Source organism: Contarinia nasturtii, unplaced genomic scaffold (assembly GCF_009176525.2).
Source record: "Contarinia nasturtii isolate CC-2019 unplaced genomic scaffold, AAFC_CNas_1.1 Cnas_scaffold_1037, whole genome shotgun sequence".
Taxonomy (NCBI): Eukaryota; Metazoa; Arthropoda; class Insecta; order Diptera; family Cecidomyiidae; genus Contarinia; species Contarinia nasturtii.
The window spans coordinates 5,794,583-5,818,636 of record NW_022198383.1 but is presented as its reverse complement, the minus strand read 5'-3'; the positions used below and the strand labels follow the sequence as shown (position 1 = coordinate 5,818,636).

The 24,054-nt window shown below is 34.8% G+C and overlaps 1 protein-coding gene across 2 annotated transcripts in view; it reads left to right on the top strand.

Annotated features, from left to right (window-relative positions):
• LOC116343966 overlaps nucleotides 1-24,054 on the top strand; it is a 36,245-nt gene that overhangs the window by 3,795 nt on the left and 8,396 nt on the right. For both annotated transcript variants that reach the window (XR_004201365.1, XM_031772303.1), the window contains exons 2-3: nucleotides 10,006-10,182; nucleotides 20,652-20,864. Coding sequence is in view for 1 of the 2 variants with exons in the window: in XM_031772303.1 (XP_031628163.1) it covers nucleotides 10,006-10,182; nucleotides 20,652-20,864 (390 nt within the window). In the remaining variant the exon portion in view is untranslated. The remainder of the gene's footprint in view (nucleotides 1-10,005; nucleotides 10,183-20,651; nucleotides 20,865-24,054) is intronic.

Sequence of the window (24,054 nt, the reverse complement as noted above, 5' to 3'; positions counted from 1 at the left end):
CCAAAAGCGATCATCTTGGCATTTACATTTCATTCTCACACATCATATTGCGCCTTTTTTTCAAAGTATAATTTGTTTAAGATTTTCAATCAATTTTCATATACAATTTTTTTTTTCTGCGAACACCGGCTAAGCAACAGTCACAATCGCTGTGTTGAATGGATGTCAAGAAAAACCACACAGTTGTGTATGCGAAAAAAAAAAGATTTGCAAATGAGAAAAGAGTACATACACACCGTGTTCGTGTGAACTGTTCAAATGGAACTAACTGACAGAAGAAAACAAAACACGAGACACTTATGTGTCTTGGCACACATGAATAGCTTGAAGATCATATTTTATAAATCATGAACAGCATGTATCCAAATCAGATATCGTTTAAATACAATTGTATCGTCGTTTGCAAAGAAGTTCATTGTGAAATGATGAAAAGAAATACCATCGCGCGCATCAAACAAGTATCGGCAGACAATAACAGAAGCCACAGCGAGTGGAAAATGGTGCTGAATGGATTGAGACAAGATTGAGATTGATAAAGCGAGAGATCGACTGCGAGAGAAAAAGAAGTATGTAACTCTCTCGCAACAGTCAGCGGCGAAGAGTGTTGAAAGTTTTTTTTTTTTGCTTCTTCGAAATTAGAATGAAAAAAGATTCCGCGCGCCGAAATATTCGGGTGTATATTAACAGTTTTGATGATGATCGCCGTCTTTCATTGTCGTGTTTTGTTTTCATCATTTTTTTTTCTTCTTCATCATCACAATGGGCTCAATCACTTTTGTGTGTGTTAGATTCCGGAGAAAACTTTTTGACTCATTCTCATCGTTTTAGTCAGAAACCAGATTGCAAAGAGATGAATGGCCGGGTCAACATCATTCAAACTGAAAAATAGCACCGCGCGAAAAAAAAAACAATTCAATAGACAAATTAGCGAAACAAGAGCCATATATTTTCTTCGTCTTCTTCTTGTGTCGTGAACATGAGAAGCCCGTGAATTGAATTGGCGAGTGCATTTGATGGACGCGTCATATCGAAACCGGGAAATAAAATGGCCATACATGACTATTTTTTTCGTGTCGAATGGCGCAGTAGCATTTTTTCAGCTAAAGAGCGCTTAACGATCCTTTGATGCATGGCAATCTCTGACATCGATCAAACTAGAGTGCGTGCACAACAATTTCATGTAACGATGGTGAGTTTTTTTTCATCAGCCGTGAGCAGAAAGATAAAAAGCAATTTGTTTTCATCGCGTTGCGCAATACCACTTATATTTTCGGGGAGAATGCATCGTCAGATAGCATCCAATATTTGTCGGCCTGAAAAATCGAGAGAGAATAAGATAATATCAACATTTAAAGGCAATATAAAAAACGACACTCACGCTTATATCAAATCCTCATGCAGAGCCACCCAAGATGTTAATCTTCTTCAGCAAAACGTTGACTTGTTATTAAGCACGAATTTTTTTTTTAATTGAATCGAAGAAAGTGTTTCCTGTATTCATTATGAATATTTATAACTTTTGCTTCTACCTGCTCGTTGCCAAATCATTCGATTGCAAAGGTGCGCACAGGCATGCGAGCAATATGAGCATTTCCTTTTCCGACACAAAAATATATTACACAACACAAATTAAACTTGCACACAGTGCGCTTATGATTATTATCCTACGAGGCATGAAATGAGTGTAAACAACTCAACGCAAAAAAAAAAAACAGACACAGTGTGCTTGCGCTTATACCAGTAGCCACTGTCCATTCCGCGATTCAATTTTTACGAAGTAATAGTTTTTCTTCTTCTTCTTTCTCGGTTCGCAAAACTTTGAGCTACGAATGAAAAAAAATGGTAAATGCTTTGCGCTGGCTGCCCGATATGTATAATGGCCAATGATTTTTCTTTCATTTCCACACACACAATTCTCTCACTCGCCGCTCAGCCGTGCGTTGTTTCGGTAAATTTTTACCATTTAACGTTGGCTTTTATTTATGAAATATATTATTGTTATATTACTTGAATATCATTTTTTATGCGCATATTTCACTCGGAGTGAACGAGAAAAGCAAACAAGAAAGAAAAATCACTTGAAATATTGTTTAGTTGATGCATCAGTTATTTCATTCATAAATATTTCATATTATAGATATTATGCTAAGATTGTTACAGAATCGAATTTATAAAAAAACACTCTAGATCTTAAGTAATAAAGGATAGATCAAAAAACGAAACGTAATTCTGTTATCCAAACATGCTCGTGCACAACGAATCCGCACTTTCTTATGTGCGAAGAGCGGGAGGGAGAAAGAGATGTATCTTAAAAATGGACGTGATTAAAACTGAGTGAGTTCTTTCATGTTAAAAGTGACTTCTATGAAGGAAAATTCCACGCACACTCCGAGATTCACATTCCAATGGCCTCAGCATTGAAGATGAGTTGAATATTCACAACTTCAATGTATGCGCGAATAATTATGATTATCGACTGACTGTGCACGTTGTAATAAATTTTTTATATTGAACAGCACCAACAGCAGCAGCGGCACATAGCAACACCCATAAAAGTGATTTTCTTCGATCTAATGAACGTACGTGAATAATTGACGAAAGAATTGTTGCGATTCATGCAGTGGAATCTCTCACTTTGCAATATGTAGCGCAGGTGCCAATCATCTTCGTGTTCATTGAATGTTCATTAAATCGATCGAGCGATTACTAATTTCAAGCGAGTATTTGCATAAAATGCAACCGGACAATTGGCCAATTTCCTCATTCACCCCGAATCGAATCGCCTTCGAAGATGATTTTTTTTTTTCATTGTTCATTTTTCGATCTTCAAACGCACAATTTTGACGAACCGTCTTTTTCGTCGATTCAATTACACGCAATTCAATTTAATTTTATTTCGACTTTAAAATTGGCACATAACGAAGAAGAAAGTTGCTTCGAAAGTGACAAAACTGTGTTTCTTCTACAGCTGATGTGTACGATGGCAAGCGAAACAAAATAATTGACAGTCAAAACTGAGATGAAGAGGCGCGAAGAAAAAAAGAAGTTCATTCGAACAAACAATGCAAGGCAATGACTAACTAACCAAAAAAAAACCTTTGTACCTGAGTTTACATGCTTATTAGCGTGCCCCGGCGACATGGCAATAGAAATTTGAAATAAAAGCGAAACTAATTTTGACGCTAGAAAAATAATAAAAAAAAGAGACAACGTCGCGTCGTAAAAAGTGTCATTGAAGCATAGGCGAATAACGAGACGTAAAAAATGAGATGGTTAATGCTTGATGCGGGTGATAGAGATTGCGAGGTGTCTAAAGTCGCGATCATATACACAATTCTGTACTATTTTTCGTCATAAACAAAGATTGTCATTGTGATTGAACGAACACATACATTTGCACAATTTTCTACTTTCGAAAAATAACATGCGTTGAGAAAGAGGCGCGCGCGCAACAACGATGTATTAAAATAAAAAATCTATATGATTAAGTGATGTCGATGGCATGTGAGGAATCATGTTCAAAGCGAATCACATTTCGTTTGTGAGACAAAACCACAGTTATCTTTTTTCTTTTATCGATTTGTCATTTTCAATGGGCTGTTTTTTTGTTGTCGTTCAGTGTAAAGTGTCGAATTGGGAGGTTTTATTGTCGCTTGCTGAAAAAGTGACACTTTGCTAGCAACGAACATATACAAGATGGAAAAAATACACAAGTAGAAAGTGATTTTTATTGATGTATCTGCCGTTACACTTGCCAATTGTAACACACCAAGCAAATGAGCGACACTTCAAATCAAATATAGAGATAGTACAATAAAAAAATATTGTTACTTTTTTGTTATGAGCTTTATATTTTTGGCTCAAATTCCATGCGAATTTCATTCACTATGACAAATGATCAATTAGAAGACGTAAATTGAATACATGCGCGACCATTAATCAAAACCGTTGATTTTTTTTTTTACTTGCATCGAAAATCTCAAAATCGAAATCGTTTCATAATCCACAAAAAATAATGAATTTTATTTATCAATAACACGACTCGAACTTCAGCATTCGGATGACCCACAAAACATCGTCCGGAATGTGTGTGAACGATTTTTTGATGCTACAATCAAATGGGTTGAGATTCTTTTTTTCAAATCTCATTGCACGAAAAGTGATGTCAATCACAATGCCATTGATCATCATTTGCAAACAGACAATTATTGCGTATTGGAATTTGCCATTGGCCAATTCGTGAATCGCTAGATGTGGTGTATTTTGTGATGATCATCGTAAGAGATCGTCAATTTTGAGAATGCGCCTAATTTTCAACTCATCATTAGCAATTCATTTTCGCTTTCGACCACTTCGATTTCAAATTGAAAGCGAATTTCATCAAAACGAAAACATGTTATTATTTATGGATGCTCTTCGCACCGCATATGGTCAAGTCGACCTCTGCCATTTGTTAATTACCCAGTTTTTAACAAAAAGATCTCAAGCAATTAATCGAAAAACGGAATAAACACAATTATGACAAATGCTACCGCAAGAACTCCAAATGAAACATATCACACAGTTCAAGGTGAATGCATACGTATGTACATATTTAATTTAAAGTGTCGACGTTATCTTCTTTGAATTGTTTGCACGATCTCAATTTTTCATTAAGTGGTTTTTTCGCGAATGATCTTGCATTTTAATGAGATTGACCCATCTTCAAGTCACTTGGAAAACAAAACAAAAAGATGCGGAACGAATTGAAGAAAACGAAAATATTGTTGCTGTAAAATTGAAGTATTACACTGCCGAAAGCCACAAAAATTTAAATTAAAAATTCTGCAAGCACTTGCTCTTTATCAAACACCGTTGAAAATGCAATCAAAGCATTTTAACCACAATTTTTTTTATCGCCGAGCAATAATGATATGCATACAAATACAATCTTTTTAAATGATTTTTCCCTTTTAAAGCATGTTCATTTTAATTGCACGCTTTAAAATCCAATTATTTGTATATATAAAAAGTAAGTAAATTAATTATGTCTTCAGGGTGTATGAAGATGTCAGTGGTTCTGCATCCAAGAAAATGATGATTATAATGTTTTCGGGCTTGACTTGTTGAATGCAACTCTCTCATAACATAAAATTGAATTCTTTCTTTGCAATTTGCCATTGCCAATCAGAGATGAAGAAAAATCCGTCATGACATGAATAGTTGCGGGCGCCTTAAAAATCCATTTACAAATGTTTTGTGGTATTTGTGCTCATTTTGACTGATTATTACATCACACATCGCGTATACAGAGATCACAAAATCGCAAATAATCGCGATAAATTCCAATGAATTACAACTGGCAATGCGCGCGCAGCGCTCGTCATAGGTATCGAAAGAAAGAGAGACGAGAAGGCAATAGGCATGTATTTAGGCACGTCAACTGAAGCAAACAAATTTACCCAAAGTTGTCGATGTAAACAAGTACAATTTTGTACATATGTCTATTAAAATTGCTAAATGCACACACAATTGTTTTGAATTGAGAGATTTCAACACATTTCACCGTCACAACCAATGAACGAACGAACGATGAAACCAAAACACAAGATGAGACACAATTTAGAAAAAAAAAACCAAAACAAAAACGGCCGAAGTTAACTTAAACAACAGAGACGATTGCAATAATACTCTGGATGTGTGTACATTTACGGGCACGCAATAATAAACGATTAGTAATGAGCAACATCTATTCAAAAGTAACAACAGAAACAATAAAAAGAAACCCGAAGAGAGACACTCATCATCAAAAACCGTCGAACAAAATCGGTGTAATGCAAAACAATAAATCATGCTGTTTATAATCTTAATTATATCAAATGTGCGCGCGCAATCGTTCAGCATTTTACGCGCCGTCTGCTAAATCGTTTGGCCAAACAGAGAGAAAAAGCGAGTGAATTGGCGGAATAATGGACGGAAAATCTTTAGCGAAAAAAGATCCATTAGTTCAGTATGATGACTCACTAAGTACGCGCTTACATTTTCGATGAGGATTTCATTTAAATGATATCTTTGTGCTTGAGTGCGAACCCTTCAACATATATGCCAGAATTCCGATGTGAATGTGTAATAGTTGTGAAAGACAATCACACTGAACAAAAAAAAACACACCTGAGCACGCCCATGGTAGCAATGAAAAAGTTACTCTAATTGAGTACCTCGATGACGAATTAAAAGGTTGAATGAAAACGAAACATACGCCAAGACCTATCGGAAGCGAAACGAAACGAATCACACAAATGCAACGAATAGTGAATCGCAATCGTCGTAATTTACTATACTACATATGCATCTGGCATCTATAAAGCCAGTCAAAGATATAATCATATATTTTTTTCGGTTATAAAATCTAATTGAAACAATTCTTCAATAAATTGCATTTATTACTTCATCATCAGATCAGGCAAAGGAAAACATCTTCGTCTATAGATGAGAGTGATCATTTAGTTTGCCCATACAGCCCATTACCGTGGCTACTCCATCATCATGTTCTGCATTGGCATCACATCGATGCCGCTTCGCTTCGCCTTCAGCAGTGACGAAATCTAATTAATGTGAAGCGAATCTTTTGCTTATTCCATAACTTTTCGCTGGAATTGTGCTGTTGCTCAGCTTGATAATAATACGTTTTACAATATTATGGTGTATTTGTTTTTGAAGAAAAAAAATGTCAATAAAATGACAGAGAGCGTTCACTTTACGGCACTTGTTATAAAAACACACACAAATCACACCATCCCGACTTTAATCTTACGGTTTCGATCACGGTGTAGGACACGCTAGCAGTGAATTAAATGTTGCAATCGGGAACGAAATAAAGGTTTTTTTAATGAGATGTCAGTGCAGCATGACATCCAATATACTGTTGCTTAAATGATGATGATCAAAGCCATGTGCACAAACGGTGAATTGCTTTTAGCGCTGAATCAGGAAAAAATGAGAGCCAATTTGTATTCAGATTCAATTTCAGCGTCACTTTAATTAGTTCAACATAAAGTTGAGACTCGGCTCAATCAACTAGATTTGCGCTTGCTTATGTGGCCAGCAAATGCCTAAAGCCCCATGAGTCTTGTGCGCATAGATTTTTTTCGCTTAAATCGGCACCTTTTCAAATGATATATTTTCATTTAAAATGTAAACATGCCAGTCCCGTTATGTTGATGTTGTTTTTGCAATATCGAAGTGTTTTTGGCCGATCAATCTGCGGTGAACCGTTTTTCATCGGCAAGGTCGTTCAAAGACACATCGGTCCAAAATGTGCACAAAAATCGAAACATATTCCCCACATGCAATTTCAAAACGATAAATTCCAATCACAAAACAGACACATTTCATCTTTGGCAGGCACTTGGCAATTTTCCCAATAATTTATCCTCAATTTCGAATGGAAAACAGGTTCTTTTTGGTCATAAATAAAATTATTTCAATTTTATGCATTTGTAATTTTCGGTTCATGTTCGAAGCTGATTGGAATGCCGACCAAAATGAAATATCGAATGTATAGACCTATTCTGAAACATGTAAACGTTGTTTCTCTTTTCCATACCGTTTGTGATAAATATAATTAAGAAAAATATGCATTTCGACTTGAAACTTGCTTCGCTCCTTCAAAACAACTATAGAACTCGAAACTCGATATAAATATAATATGAGCAATTAAATTTTCATCCAATAACAGAGTTCTTTTTGCTTCGCATACATTTTGGTGGAACCGGTCTTTCAAACAATGTTGTGTGCCACTGCTGCAATGCACCGACTCGATTCGCTTCATTTGTACACGTGCTTTGGTTTTGTTTTGACTCTTTTATTCTTCTTGGCTCTTTATTTAGTGCACAAACATACACAACCATTTTGTATGTTCAACTTCATTCCAGAAAAGCAACAACAACCACATATTTCAAATACGAGCAATATTTTAGGGGGTCTCATGCGGTAATAATGTCTGTTTTATGTAGGATTCGACAAGTGGGCTTAATTGTGTATTGCAGTAAATTGCGCCTCTTAGATTTTGCTCAACATTCGAAGAGTGAGAGAGAGAAGAGCGCAAGTATGATCAGCACACCAAAAGAAAGAACAACTTAACCGTTACGCGCGTGCATAGAAACGAAATGGTGTTTGTAGATGTGGATTGAAATGCCGCATATATGTATACATAGAAGCAATACATCGCACCGCGAATATCTTTCTCATTTAGAAAGAACAAAAAAGCAGTTATGGAAATCGTGTAACAACATTTTACAGCCTGTTTTTATTATTATTATATATTTTTTTGTTTTTTTTTTTATGCTCATTTTGTCGGTGCGGTTTTTGAAGCCAAAATGCAAGTCGTCGAATTGTTTGTATTGTATTTCTATTGCTCGAAAATTTCGTAACCCGGGCATATGAATTTTTAACAGGTGTTCAGTTTATATGCGTTTCTCTCTCTGTTTGTCTCTCTTTTGGTTATTGTTGCCGTTTTTGTTTTGCTACCTTCGCGCTTGGATGTCACTTAAAAAGGCACACCGATCTCATACTCAAACTGGCAGTCGTATGGAACGATGTGCATTTTATTCATTTTTATGGTTGAAAAATTCATTAAAACAGAGTCTTTCGAATATACCATCTATTCTTATAATAAATCATATAAACTTATGAATAGAAAAGGTTCTTCAATTTCGGGAAAAGTTATATCATTCAATCTGTGATAATTTGTCAAGTTTATGGGGGAATATTCGTCGTATTTGTTTTATTTTTCTCTACCTTTTCGTCTCTTCTTTGGTTAATTTGTTTCTGTTTTGATTTTCATGTCTTTTACATGCAGAAATTTGAGTTCAAAGTCCCTTCAATTTCTTTTAAAAAACTGAATTTAAATTTGGCCCATTTCTCTCGATATATTTTAATCGAAGTTCTCATGTATTTTTCATGTATATGCATTGCATGGATTCCATTCCAGAACATTGTAGTTAAAAAATGGTTCTTTTCCGGTCCAAATTAAAACATAATTATTTAATTATCGAAAGCGATAAATGGCAACAGAGAACAAAAAAAAAACAAACAAAATAGCCAAGGTGTTTGTTGCATGTATCTTTTCAATTCTAATGAGTTGGTGAAAAAAAAAACGGCAGAATTCGTCGTGAATCGTGCTCAGACAGACAGACCTAGAATTGTATTGCAAAACATGGCAAATGGAACACATTCACGCACCTATTACCTTTCGGTCGGTTTATTACACCCGACCGTGTGAAATGGTCAAACTGAACACGATTCATTTGTTATTATTATATGCAAACGGCCATAGAAATTCGGCTCTTTCGTTGGCATTAAAGAAAATCACGTGCTTCACTCTTCATGCACAGCATGAGCGAAAGAGATGGATAAACGCAACCAACATTAAAATGCTATGAAGCAACACAATTATGCTAAAAGGTTTTATTCGCTAGACACATTTCGACGGAATGATGTTAAGAAAAATTCCATCGGCCAAGTCGCTCATTTGTTATTCGCTCGCGCGCATAATAAGCTTTGGAAAAAGGTTGAATGAAGAATGTACAAGAATGAGAGCTGTAGAACAGCAGGCACACCAAAGACCTGCTCTCTACATACGTTATATGTACGAAAACTGATCGTGTTTGTAATTTGATCACCATCTGAATGTAACGGCACATTTTCGACATGTATATACAACTCACATGAAAATTGTGTACACATTCAGTTCGAAAAATGTCGAATTTTACACATTTCGTGACATCGGATCGCCACCCATTCATGCTGTCATTTGGTGTATGATCAAGATCAATGTTATGAACACGCGAAAACATTTTGGTCGCATCAAAAATGACGAAATAATTGCGATTGGAGCAATTTTTTTAGCAAATAACTACCTGATTCCTGACTGTGGTCATCATCAAACGAATTAATCAATATGCAGAAATAATAACATTTTAACTACCGTAATTCTAACGATTATATTCTTTCTTTTTTTTGCAGCGCAATCGTGCAGCTTTCCCGGCTCACCTGCTCACAGCAACGTTGAATTCTCGGACGATTCACTGGAAAGTGGCACAATAGCATCGTACACATGCGAACGAGGTTTTGAACTATTAGGACCATCACGACGCGTTTGTGACAATGGACAATGGACTCCAGATGGCATCCCATTCTGTGGTAAGTTCAGTCATTCAACACTCTTTCGTATTCAAAAATTGATTTGCTTTTATTGGCAAGCACTTTAACGACGCGAGCACGTTTTAAAAAGAAAAGAAAAAAAAAACAGTTACAAGTTGAATAAAAAAACTGCGTATTTGTACAATGATATGCAAATTCATTGAAAAAAATCGTTCAATGTGTGTAAATCGGGTAATCGGTGCAGCTAACCGCAAACAAATGTGCTCTAGTTTGCGCCACATATGATTACGTGAAAATAAATCGATACGATCATTTTCTATGATAAAATGTTGCAAATTGTCTACATGCAATCAACCGGATTTATTTGACTAAACATTTTGTACGTTCATTGTGTTGCAGTTAGCAAAGAATAAATTGTTTTTTTTTTTTTTTTTTTTTTTTTAAAAATTAATAAATTTTTTTTTTTTTTTTTTTTTTTTTGTGAAAATTGCACAATCGTTAAATTAACATGTTTTGACTTGAGAATAAAAAATAGTTGCTCTCGATTCTTGTAGTGATATTAAACCAGCCTCACACATAATTTCAATGAATTTGCATAAAAATTAACATTCGACAATTGTTTGGATTTTGACACAAATACAGGCTCAATTTCAATTAACAGTTTAGTTTTCGTTTCACATGCTTAAATCTCGCAAGAACTAGATTCCTATGACAGTTCAATTCATTAAGCAGTTTGAGCAAAGAGAGAAAACAAAATCTGTCGGAGTACAGCAAAATAGAAACTGTCTAATTCATAATTTTAATAAATTGTCTGACACGACTAATGTGATAGGCACGAATATCAGTTTTTGCAGTCGATTTGGGTTTGCGGTTTTATGATGCCAATGTCGTTTGTTCAGCAATCAAAGACATCAAGTTAGAAAGAAGGATAACAAGTCTGAAACTCATCGAAATGGCGTCTTTTTCAAAGACTATTTCTCCATAAACCCGACATTTTATCTTGGCCGCCTTACCATGTTTGTGCATTAGTATTGGATCAATTAAAATAATCTATTCGGAAATATTATTTCTCGACATTGACTGACTGCTACTTAGTTAGGAAGGCACACTTTTCACAGTGAGTCATTGCAATTATCATTATTTGACCAGTGGTCTAAGATAGAAGCGACAAAAACTGGTGAAAAAGAAGCGTTTGAACTGGTTTTTAAGCAATTAACTAACCACCAAGAATGAGAAAATTGAATGATAAAAAAGAGAAAAAAAAAACGATGAAATGTCGAAGTGTTGGCCAGCTTGCTCAATACATCGATGTATGTTTACCGTTAATGAATGAGAGAAAGAAAAATCTTGTGTGTTCTTCTTTTTTCACCTTTCGATGATTCTGTTGGACGTGCGAACCGTATGCATCGACACATGTGTCTATCTATTTGATGCTGTGTGTGCCCATGCTACAGGTTTGTTTGATTTGTTCAACGGTTCCGTTCGATCGAATACCGATGACATAAATATATACATACACACGCTGATCACAGAAATTATGTGATTCGATAAAGTCAATCAGTGTGCATGATTTGGGTCTATGTACTGTAAACATGCCGGCCTTACAAACAATCGTAACATTGTGTCTGTATTACAATTGGAAATGAGTGGCTCGGAGTGGCTGATGTAATTTACTGGTGCGATGCAATCAAGCGAATGAGTTCAAACCCCAGATATATATATTGATGGGTCCACATTGGATTCTATACTCTTGTCAGTATTGAGTTTTCCTGTCCACATTTCTATTCACCAAAATATATAACAAACAATGATTATTTCAATCATTTAAGCAGAAATTTGTCGTTAAATAAGCAATCGAAATTACCTGTTTTCTTTTGCTTGACTGTTTTTCAATCAATCGCTCTGTGTGTGAATGAGTATAGAATGGAGAGCGCATGAAAAGAGAGATTGCCTTCTATACTGGCCTACATTTCGAAATGTAAAATAATTGAATTACATCGTTCATTGATTTACATAAATTTCTACGACGAATGAATTTCAACAACGCCTTTTACAGACCACACATTTTTATATAGAATATTGTAAATATTCTTCAGTGTGTCGGTTTCAATTTTTAACGATATGCATGACGGTTATTTGGAACCACGACGATTAATTGTGACTTCACATTCCGAGTCAATTTAAATGTGGTTACAAGTGTTCCTTGGGCATTTTTTCGAATCATTTTCATCAAATTTTATGCTTTCTAGACTGAAATGAGGAAGGCGCCGTTGCTCATTATATAAATGAAATTCCAAGCGTCGAAAATGTCAAATTTCGTTAGATTAATTAGATGCACGAGAAAAATAGCACGAGCAATCGAGTTGAAGAATTCGCAAAACGACCAATTTCGATGCTAATTTTTTTTATACCTGCGGTTATGCTAACCACTAATTCGAGTGTTTGTACACGTTGTACATTTCTGAAGTGAGAATACACCGTGTATAATAACTCTATGATTGTTGGCCTCGCCAATTGGCGGTTCAGCCCCGAAAATGCCACACTCATGGACTAAAAAACACTTAGCGTTCGATGAAATTGAAAGAGAAAAAATGCGCTTGGCCGTAAGTGCAAGACATTTATGTTGTTTGTTTGAAATTGAAAATATGCAACCAAATTGAAACTTCACTTTCTTTCAGCTGAACGATTGTAACTGATATGAAACGAGAGAAAAAGAAAAATGAAGAAAAAAAAATATGATGCACTTTGAACAATCAGTGTTATTTGCCGACAAGTCACGATCAGACCATTCACAGTGCGACCGAAATAGACTGCACATTTTCATTTTAACAAGACACCGTTTGTGGTTATGGCCATTTGGTAATTACTGTGTTTTCGAGGTTTTGTTCGAACAATAGCGTCGCTATTGACTCGTTGGCCCGTGGACACATTGTCTCTCGGTTTTGTTTCTTTGCGTTTTGCATGCAAAACGAGCCTGATCAGCACGTATTTTGTACGAGATTTTGTATCGCATATATATATTTTTTTTATTTTCTTATTGTATCTGGAGATACATAAAGCGTCAATGATCATAATTAGATTTGGTAAACAAGTCGACGGTTGTGAATGTTTTCACCTCTTTTTTGTTCTTTGCATCTCACGAAAATTGCGTATTCGAAGCGAGAGCAGAGAGCACAAAACTGTTTGGCAAGAGAGCAAAAGTGAGATATAACAACCATAATTTTCAATGCTATCATTTTTATAGTGAAATTGAAAGATATGGATTATCGTAGTTAAATCGAAATTGAAGCCAACAGCAAATATAGCCTGTGTGTGTGTGAGAAAGTCTGAATGCGGGCGTAATTCACCTTAAGTCACCATTAGCAAATGCAACAACAACGAGAAAATAAATTCAATGGAAAGAAATTGAAAGCAAAAATACACAGGCAATCCAAGAAAGTCAAAAACAATAAGCATATAAAGCAATAAAGCCAACAACAGAATATAAATAAAACATTAATTCGTTGAGTTTGTTATTTTTTTTTTTTCGTAAAACTAAGAAAATTTTCTCATGGTTTTAAAAGACGCGGCATTCGGTTGATGCCATGATCTTGATCTATTGTGTATATGTGCTTGGCTTTGTTTGCTCGACGATGACGGCGACGACGACGACGACGTGTGTGTGAGTGTATTTTTCTATTTAGAAAATGGCATCGAGTTAAAGTTCAATGATAAAAAAGGTGCATTAAAGAGATGCACATGCAAATAGATATCATTTCTCGCTTTGCGAGACGAAATGTTAAAAATGCGCTTGCCTTGATTATGCACAAGGAAAGTGATTTTATTTCGTTCATTTCACATATTGTGCTGCCATCACTGATGTGCTGCCGTTGTGAGCGCAATTCGTAATCTAAATTTTACAAAGTCGACTTGTCTATTTCTCGAATGATTTCAATTCGAGTCGGGAACAAAACAACGCAATAAATTAAATGCATGTTTTAATGGCATCGCGGTTGCTTCTTTTTTTGCCTTCTGTTTTTTTATGCTACTTACTACTGCTTATTACAATTCGAGCAACGCTCATCATCGTCGTGATCAAGATTACCACAGTGTTTTTTGTTGCTGTTGCTGTTGTGCATACATCATTTTAATTCTTTTCAGCTCAAACACTGTAAGTGTTTGTACGCGATGAGAGTTTCGAAAATTTCATTTTAACATTGTTGATATGTGCGGTACGTATGTATGTTTGAAACACTTTTTCTTCTTCTGCAATCTGAAAATGCAGGCACATAGCTCATTAATGCCGCACATACATAGTAGAATACATACTGCGATCGTACTTTTATAATCATATTTAGCATTGGCTTTTTATGCGACTTTTGTTCACTTTTCATCGCTCATTTTCAAGGTAAATGAAAGCAAACTCGAATATGCTTCTCTCTCACTGTAATGTTGCTAATGTGTTTTCCTCACATCGCGCACGCTCACACATAGAGATTCAACGAAAGTGGATCATTTTAATGTAATTTTAGTCTTTAGATATATAAAGATTGTGAAAATACCTCATTTCAATGGAGATTCATTTCATGTGTTTTTTTTTTCTTTCTTAGTTCTCTTTATAATCTGGCGATTTGAATCATTTCGCTTGATTTTGAATGGACTCGCCTCTTTTATTGTGTTCTTCGCTTTTATTTGGCCATTCTGAATGCGAATTTAAACCATATAAGCACATTATATGTAGATTTCACCATTTTTCTTTCAAATTTGATTATTGTAATAATATTTGTCATCATCAAACCGAAAGTGATGATTCAAATGAATCGCATTTTCTTTCGATATGGATCTTCAAACGGTTTCTTTTCGAAAGAAAGAAAACAAAACGCGATTTTGTATGTACTTTTTCCTCTTTCTTTTCTGCTTTTGACTTAAATTTGGCAGTAAATTGAGTTCTATTCTTCCAATTAAATTGTGGTGTTCTTCGGCATTGTTGAATAACTTTTTCCCAACGGACATTTCCGTTGTGTGCATTGAAGGTAAAAAAAATCGACTGAATTTGGCCTAATCTTTGACATAAAATAACACTTGTGCCCGGAAAAAGAATAGTGCAATCACCAAATCGTTGACACACTTTTCACTGTCTTTGAGTAACAATGAATTACAAACAATAACGAAATCTGGTCAAATCACTTTAGAATACGTCATGTTGACAAATATTTACACATCCGTGTCACATACCACGTTTCTTCAACGGATGAAGTAACTGTAATTCTGAAGATAATCTGCAAAACAACGTCCAAAATTTGTGTTTCGGTCGTATAATATTAATCAACGATGACTCGAATTCGGTTGGTTGTTGTTGTTGCCACTGGTGACATTACGACATGTCAAGCCCCAAATATGGCAATTTTCTTGTCTTTCTCTCTCTTTTTATTCAATTAATAACATTCGATGGTTCTGAGAATTCTTTTCTCTTGTTGCTTTTTTATGTTTTATTTTTTTCGCACATACTGTAAAAGGTGTCAAAGCTGAAAAGAAGAAAGCAAAAGCATCTCGTCATCGTACAACACGATGAAATTCGAATATTTACAGAAAGAGAAACGCATTCATACATGAAAACAGTGTGTTTTTTTCATTGCATGTGCGCTTAATTCATGTTCTCATGATCGATGGGGCTCCGTGTGATTGTGTGAGTGTGGCTGTGCGAAAGGCAAGAACTTGCGCGTGCGCGGAGAATCAATGAAATAATAAATTTATGAAAAAAATGTAAAAAAAAAGAAATGAGCAAAGTTTCACTGAAATTATTGTGGTAATGTATTTAACTGTGATACGAAAAAATAATTGTTACTTTCGCTTTGCAGAGTTTCCATATTGTTCACGGTATTTTACTTTGCCGGGAATAAACATTAGTCATTTCAGTTCGAAATGTATTAAAAGATCATCAATTATTATGAAACAGTAGTTTGGAAAAAAATGGTAAAAAAAGAAGATGGAAACCAGAACACCGGTCCAAAATTCGGAACAGTCAACCATATGTGTACATTCGAGAAAAGAAATCTTTAGAAAAGATAAAAGCACGTATTCAACGCAAAAATAATCAGTGCAAACAAGACGCAATTATCTATTTTGTATGGATTTATTTTTGTGTTTTTTTTTTTTGCTTCATCTTGTGTCAGTCCGTGTGTCGAAAGCAAATTAGAGCACAGCGCATCACAAAGCAAATTGTAAACGAAACCTGTATTTAAGAGGAAAAAAAACCGTCATTCGAACCATATGAAGTGAAAAGCTAGAGAGAAAGATGTAATCGATTCGTTTTGTAAACATTATGTGTGACAATTATAGCTGTTCTATGGATTCGGTCGCTCATTGGCTTATATGCAAGATGGAAATGAGCACAAGTGCTCATTAGATAAGAGAAAGAATAAGGTTATTTATTTTTTTATCTCTCTTTCTCTCGCTCTCTTTCTCTCAAAGCAAGAGCCTCGATCGAGAAAGATGAGTTCATCTTTGAAGGTAAAAAAAATCATTCGATTTTTTTAGTTCATCCATTTAGCATTTCGGCTTAAACCTGATATGTGTGACACAAAAATATGGGTGGTTAAGCACATCACAAATTGGAGAAATCGAAAAAGATTCAAAACGAAGACATCTTCAAAAATCGACATTCGAAATGGAAGAAGAACAAAAAAAATGAAAATATGACACAGAAATGTTTCCAATAAAAAATAATGAAGCTTAAATAAAAAAAAACCGATTCATATTTTGCGAACCAAAAAGCAAAAGTAAAAAAGAGAAATGTGAAAAAAATGCATAAATTTCTGACAATCCAAATTGATCACGATTGTGACAAGAATCAACATTCAGATCGAATATCTCTAATGTTGAAACTTCCAACTTCCACCTTTCTTTGTGCTTCTTTTTCCGTTCCATTCAAAGAGAGCGATCAATTACGATCAAAGCCTCAAAATCTTTTAATTCACATTCGATTGAAATGAATGTATATTCATTGCTTTTTAAGTCGAATGAATGGGCGAAGAAGGTATAAATGGAATCGATGTCACTGAAAGAATATAAATCGAATGAAAAGCAATGACAGAATTAATGAATGCAAAATTAAAAACACGCACAAAAGTCGGTTCCTCTTTCTGAAAAGTGAAGAGAAAGACAAAAAAAAAATGATTTGGTTGGTTCGGTTTGTGTTTGTATTGTGGTGCACAGCAACGGCAATATTGTCTAAACAAATAAATACTAATACACAAATTGCGGCGCGATGACTAGCACTATGATCAAGATCATTATAACTTTATAACTGTACACAATTCATGGTCTACATAATTTCTGCGCGGCCGTTCAGCGGTTCAGCCGCTTTGGATTTGTAATGGAGACTGTGTTTAAAAGAAGCAAAAAAAAAACCACACCATATAATTCCAACATCATCGTCATCATTGCAAAAGATGAAGAAGTAAAGCGCAGCTACTATAGATATATCATAATTGTGTGTGAGCGACCGGATCGAGTTTCGACTGTGCCTATAACAAAACTCGATCGTAACACAGATGAGAGAGAGAGAAAAAACCAATGATTTTTTATGGATAGGCGTAGTAGAAAAATCGGATGGCGAAACGATAAAGATTTGAATCACAAGATAACACTCAAGCTAACGCAACATTTTTTTTGTGTTTGCTTCTCCAATTGGATTTCTAATTAGCGTTCCACACATTAAGTGTCATTGCAATGCTTGCGTTTTCTTTTCACTTTAATAAATGTTATTTATACGCGCGATCTATGACATCTGCTTCAACGATTGTGCGGGTTTTTTTTTCTGTTGCGTTTGTTTTCCGTTTGTCGGCGGCGGAGCGCAATTTGTACGTGTTTTCATTAGTTTTGTGCACACACGCACAATCTTCTTTTAGTCTCAATGAGTTTTGAAGACTGGGTCAATCGATTGAAGCGTAAATCATTCGGATGTGATTTTGAATGGAATACACGAAATTCTTTTTTCTTCTCCATTCATCTTCATTCATCTCAGGCTGCAAACAAATTGGAGAAATGGAATGTAATGAGACGACAACATCAACTCATTTTGCCATTTTGTCGAATGACTTTATTTTGTGTAAGATGATTCATAATTTAATTTGGTTGTCATGTTACATGACGCACACCGATAATAACGAGAGAGAGAGAAAAAACCAAATCATTTCTCGCGGGCAAAGATTGAAAGTATACTCGTCGGATGCGATCGACAATAGTAAAAAAACAATAAACAGATCGGTTCCATTTGCTTGAGTCACGTAATTTTTTGCACTTCGATACGCAAATGTTCTCTCTTCGGTGTTTAATGAATGAATGATTGAAATAGAAAGTAATTAAAGTTAAATGGTAAATCGAAATAAAGTGAAATTTGATGTCGAAGTCTCAAACATCAATAATTACATTCGGTTTTACAAATGTATCTACTTGCCATCTGCTTTGGCAATAAACCGTACCTTATTTCGAATGAAGGCATCATATTAGACAGAAAAACTCATAGACCCAAAAAAAAAACAACGAGAGAGATTATTTCAAACAACAAAAAAAAAAAAACTTTTCAATCATCTCGAAAATATTAATTGGTATTTTTCCTTGAGTGTGACGTGCAAAATGAAATTTCTCTTGTCGATTTCTGAAAACGGTACAGGTTTCAACGTTATACGTTCGCATAGAATGAATTAATTGTTTAAATGACTTTTGGCCTGGAAATTCCAGTCATACACGAAGAATGATTGATTTCCCTCATTGAATGATTGACAAAACCAACCGAATCAGCCACAAGAAAGTGACCATTGTTGTCAATCATAATCGAATCTCTTCTCTTTCATTCAGCATCGAAATCGAATTAGCCAAAAACCATTTTTACAAACTAATCGATTTCATTGTCTGCATAATTTGCTTAATCATCCATTCGTCGAACTATAAAACCAAAAAGTCAATATTAAAATGATGACGATAAAACCATTTATTCCATATATGAATCAAGTCATTATGTCTAATTAAATTAGAAATATATATTCAACACATTTCACCGAACCACAATCGTACCAAAAAGTAATGGTATTGTTGATGTGGCATGCAGGAATCATTGGGCATAAATTTGTCTATGTTTTTTCTTTGAAAATAACATTTTTAATTAATGCGTTTTTAACGAATGTCGATTTTGAGCGGAACAAATTATCAAATGCGGTTCAAAAAAAGAAGTTTAGCGCCATGCATAAATCCATCGCAATTTAAATATTCCAACATTCTATTCATCATAATTATCTTGTTCGCTTAATTCAATTTATGCCACTTAATAAGGTGTCTACGATTCCAATGCACAATTTATCCATTTTCCTAATGACGAAAGAAAAAAAAAACTAATGATTTCACCGCAATAATTATGCAAATGTTGCACCTTCAAATTAATGTTACCACGAGGAATGTTTTTCAAGAGTGTGTGTTTCGTCATCAGCGACAAGGATAGCGGTAACGAGAGCGGTGCATTCTGCTCACCACATTCATATTGTTCTGGCAGTGCATTCTACCGTTCATAATTATCATGGTGGTCGTCATACATCTAAAATAGTACATCACACAAGCGAAAAGAAAAAATTAACACCGTAATTATGAACGGAACACGTACATTTATTTCCGCCATCATTTTGTTCTTTTTGTCTTGTTTGTCTTTTCTTACCTTTTCATTTGTTGCATTCAACTTTTACTGAATATGTGACACACACACCCGTTGAACATGCATGCACTTCAAACACTGCATACAAAATATGTTGTCGATTGACTCCATTGACTGTGGAAAACACGATGATTAATATTTTTCCTTCTATTTCAAGCATTACTTCTATCACGCTCCCTGATAAATTCGTTATGTTGTACAAGAGATTCCATCGACAAGAAAACTATTCGTTAAAAAATTCACTCTATTTATCATTCCGAAAAACCTATCATTAAAACAATAGATTAATGAATGCATGGAACAATAAAAAAAAAATTGGGCGTAAAACCATACCATAATATTTATCGTAAATTATATTGGCGTAAAACTGTCACGATATTATGTTCATGGCTGTTTCCAATATACACATTACATGATGGTTTAGAAACGAATCTTTCGCTTGCCGTAGGTTAGTGGCTGAGAGGCACAACGCAAAAAAAGGAACCGCCAACATTGCCATAGATTTTAATAGAATCGTTTAGATAAGAATGCGCGCATTAAATCTCTACATGAGAATTTTTATTGCATGCCAAACTCAATTTGCCACGATACCACCGCGTGAAGAACATGCCTTTAATGACTTAGAATGCAGTTATGAAAATAGAAAGACAAACGACGACCTTCAACATCGACAAAATCAATCCACGCGGTTCGAAGTTTTTGTGTCAAACGCCCAATAATTTTAATGAATTTTGGAGGTTCTTCTTTTACAGTGCTCGCGCAAATTGACTAATAAAAATCATATTTATTTTTTTCATGAAAATACATTCCATTTATTTTTTTGCAGTTTTGAATGTGGCAGCCGGCAAAGCACCTATGCAAATTTCAACTGAAGGCGCTGGAATCCCACAAAAGGCCATTGATGGTTCAACATCGGCATTTTACACAGCCGAAACGTGTTCGCTAACCAAGCCCGAACGCGTTCCATGGTGGTACGTTAATCTATTGGAACCATACATGGTGCAATTAGTTCGATTGGATTTCGGTAAATCATGTTGTGGTAAGTGTTAAGCCTTCTTTTTTTATAACCATTTTTTTGTTTCACATTCTTCTGCACTTTTTCACCTCGTATCTACTATTTTCTCTAACACGCCTATTTTCTTCTATGCTGTATTTTTTCGCCTTCTTGAAATTTCCTTTGAATTAGATGGATTAAGTAATTCAAATTATTAAGCGAAAGCATTTCGAATCGCAAATTGAAGAAATTGTTTATAGTGAAAATTGAATGGAATTTCTGCGTCGTTGTAAACAGCAAAAGAGAAAAAAAAATTATACGCACATATTTCAACATAGTATTTTATTTATTTATGACAATGGTCGCGACTAAACAGATTACAATTACACACGTTGAATTTTCTTGTCCGCAATATTTTGTCGTGGTTTCGGACGCTGGCGCCTATTTAAATTCAAATTTATTTCAAACTGTATGCCAATGTTGATTCTATCACATTTTTATATACAATGTGCATGCGCATGCATTGAACATACCCCGTAGGCATTGCATCAGAAAATGCAGACAAAACATTCACTGTAGAATTTCTTGGAATCACGGTCTTCCGATTGATTGATTAACATTTATTTTCCATTTTGACGAATCGATACATATCGCGTATATGTGTGGGCATAGACATTGACCATAACATGATTCTAATCATATATTCATATTCGCTCCATCTCATTTGTACCACAAACTAGTGAATAATAGCAAACAAAACGAGAAGATTTGTATACATGGTATAGATTTTGTTTCATCAGATTAGCTCATTAGAAATGTAATATTTTTTTTGTTTAGACTGATATGTACATATACTCGGGTGCGATAAGTGAAAGTTGTTCACCGTGCCAGAGCATAGTAGTGAAAGCAAATACTATATACTTCGTCACGAGAGACCATCATTAACATTTTGCAAAATGATACACAATTTGAAACCAATTCAAATGAACATGCATTTCGAGGAAATAAATATATGTGCTCGACCGTCGGATGCATTCCGTCCTTACCCACGCGCAAGAGACAATCCTATAAAGGGGACCCCGAACATGTGTTTAGCAAATTTAAAAGTCGGTAAAAATGATTGCTTGATTTGATAGAAATTGAGACGATTTAACTTTCAATTTGTACGACCAAAAATATAATGAATCGCCTTATAAACATCTATCTCGCGCGCGCTCCCATTTGCAAATGCATATATTTAATTAAATTATAGTCAATTATTGAATAACGACGCACCGCAAATCGTCGGAGAAAAGGTTTATATATGCGGTAGTCCATAATTTTCTTGTACTATTTTCTCCGATCCAATTGAGTTGCGGCTGCCAGCCGTAGCTGCTGTGTTTCGATGAGAGCAGAAAAAAGCCCAATCGTAATTGGCGAGGAATGGAATGTTATAACAAAATTGAAGTGAACCGCCGTCATTTGAGTGATTAGTCAAAACATGCAAATCGTGTGATTTGTGACAGTTTCGAAATCGTCAATGAGAAAAATAGAAAGAAAAAAACGCGCTAAATGCAGTTTTTTCTATTTAGATCTTAATGGAATGAGATTCGTTACACTTTTCGCCAAACCAATCGCACAAAAAACGAAATAGGAGACAACATTGCATAAAAATCTACGCCAATCGTAATTCAAACTTACCAGAGAACGAACAGGAAAAAAAAGCATAAATGCCGAATGCTTTAAATTCATGTCAACAATTAGCGCAACATCCACTCAATGATGACAAAATACTTTAAATGGATGCTTGCTTACATAATTTACACTTCAGAAGCTATTAATTATCTAATTGATTATAAAAAAGCGATGAAAACTCACGAATGAATATCAGTTTCTCATTGTCTCGTTATACTTTGTTCAGTTTGCTCCTTTTTTTCCCATTTTCGACAACGTTTCATCATTTGAACAGTATGACTTTTTTCCCATTGGCGTTGGTCATTGGTCTGAACAAAGTGAATGCGCTACATCTTTCAACGAAAAACGGCCGAAAAAAATGTTAACTCGTAAATTTGCTAATTGCCATTATTTTCATCGAATTTGTAATTGCAAATTTCAAGTGACCTCATCGTCGATAATATTTCATATTATGACGTTTCCTTATGAAAACTCAATTTAAACTAATTGCGACTAAATGAAAAAAAAAATGAAACGATTGTCAGACCCGAAGATTACAAAACAATCAAATTTGCGGAAGCTAAAAAAAATTCACGCTTATAACCTGCCAGAAAATACGAGTAGCAGCACTTAGACGGAATGATTGAATTGCACGAAAATCATGCCGTTCGATCGGCAAACAAAACAACGATGACATAAATTAAAGTGTCAAAACGGAAAATATGTATGTGATAACATTTGTTTACCTTTTTTGCCACGTTTTCTCATTGTTTTTTTCGTGTATCGTTCCGTTTTTTCCCCCCCGAGTTTGGCTTTGAGTGTTCAAATTGCATGTCAGCCGAATATTATGCCAGAATATTGATGGCATTTAAAAAAGCTACTCGATTTGCGCGTCGTGCTGTTCCGTTTGTTTTTTCTCATTACTCTGAAAATTGCGCTTTGAACGGCCATAAATTGTGAGCCGAGTTTTATTATGCGAATCGACACGGCGGATGGCATGCACTTTTACTATACTATTTTTTTGCCTCCTCTTCTTCTTTATTTTTATTTTATTTTCTTTGCAAAAGAAATAAAAGTGAAAGTAAATATAGCCGACAATGCCACACATACAATTCGTATGCAATACCAATTGCATGTCATCTTTAAAAATACACGAAAGAATTTATTCAATTCACCATTTTTTTTACCCTAAAGAAATTTCCATTCGAACATTTTGTGCTCAGTTCCGATACAGCACATACCCGCCGTCCGTCGGAAAATTTTGACATGTGGAGACGATAAATAACTCACATGTGGAATACACACGAGGAATGTGATCTTTTCTATTTAAATTGTGGGAAATAACAATATTTCCATTCAAATGAAACAAATTTCATGACTATTATTTTCAAATTACTCATAAGTTTAACCGGGTTTTTTGCTTTTATAAATTTCTTTTTAAATGAAATAAATTTCACAACAAGGAAATCTTTTGCATTGAATGTAATCATCAATTATTTTTGATGAAATGTACCCATTTTGTTTGGACAAACTTCAATGAAAATGGTCGTGTACGATTTGTGTGAATGTTTTTTTGCAACAA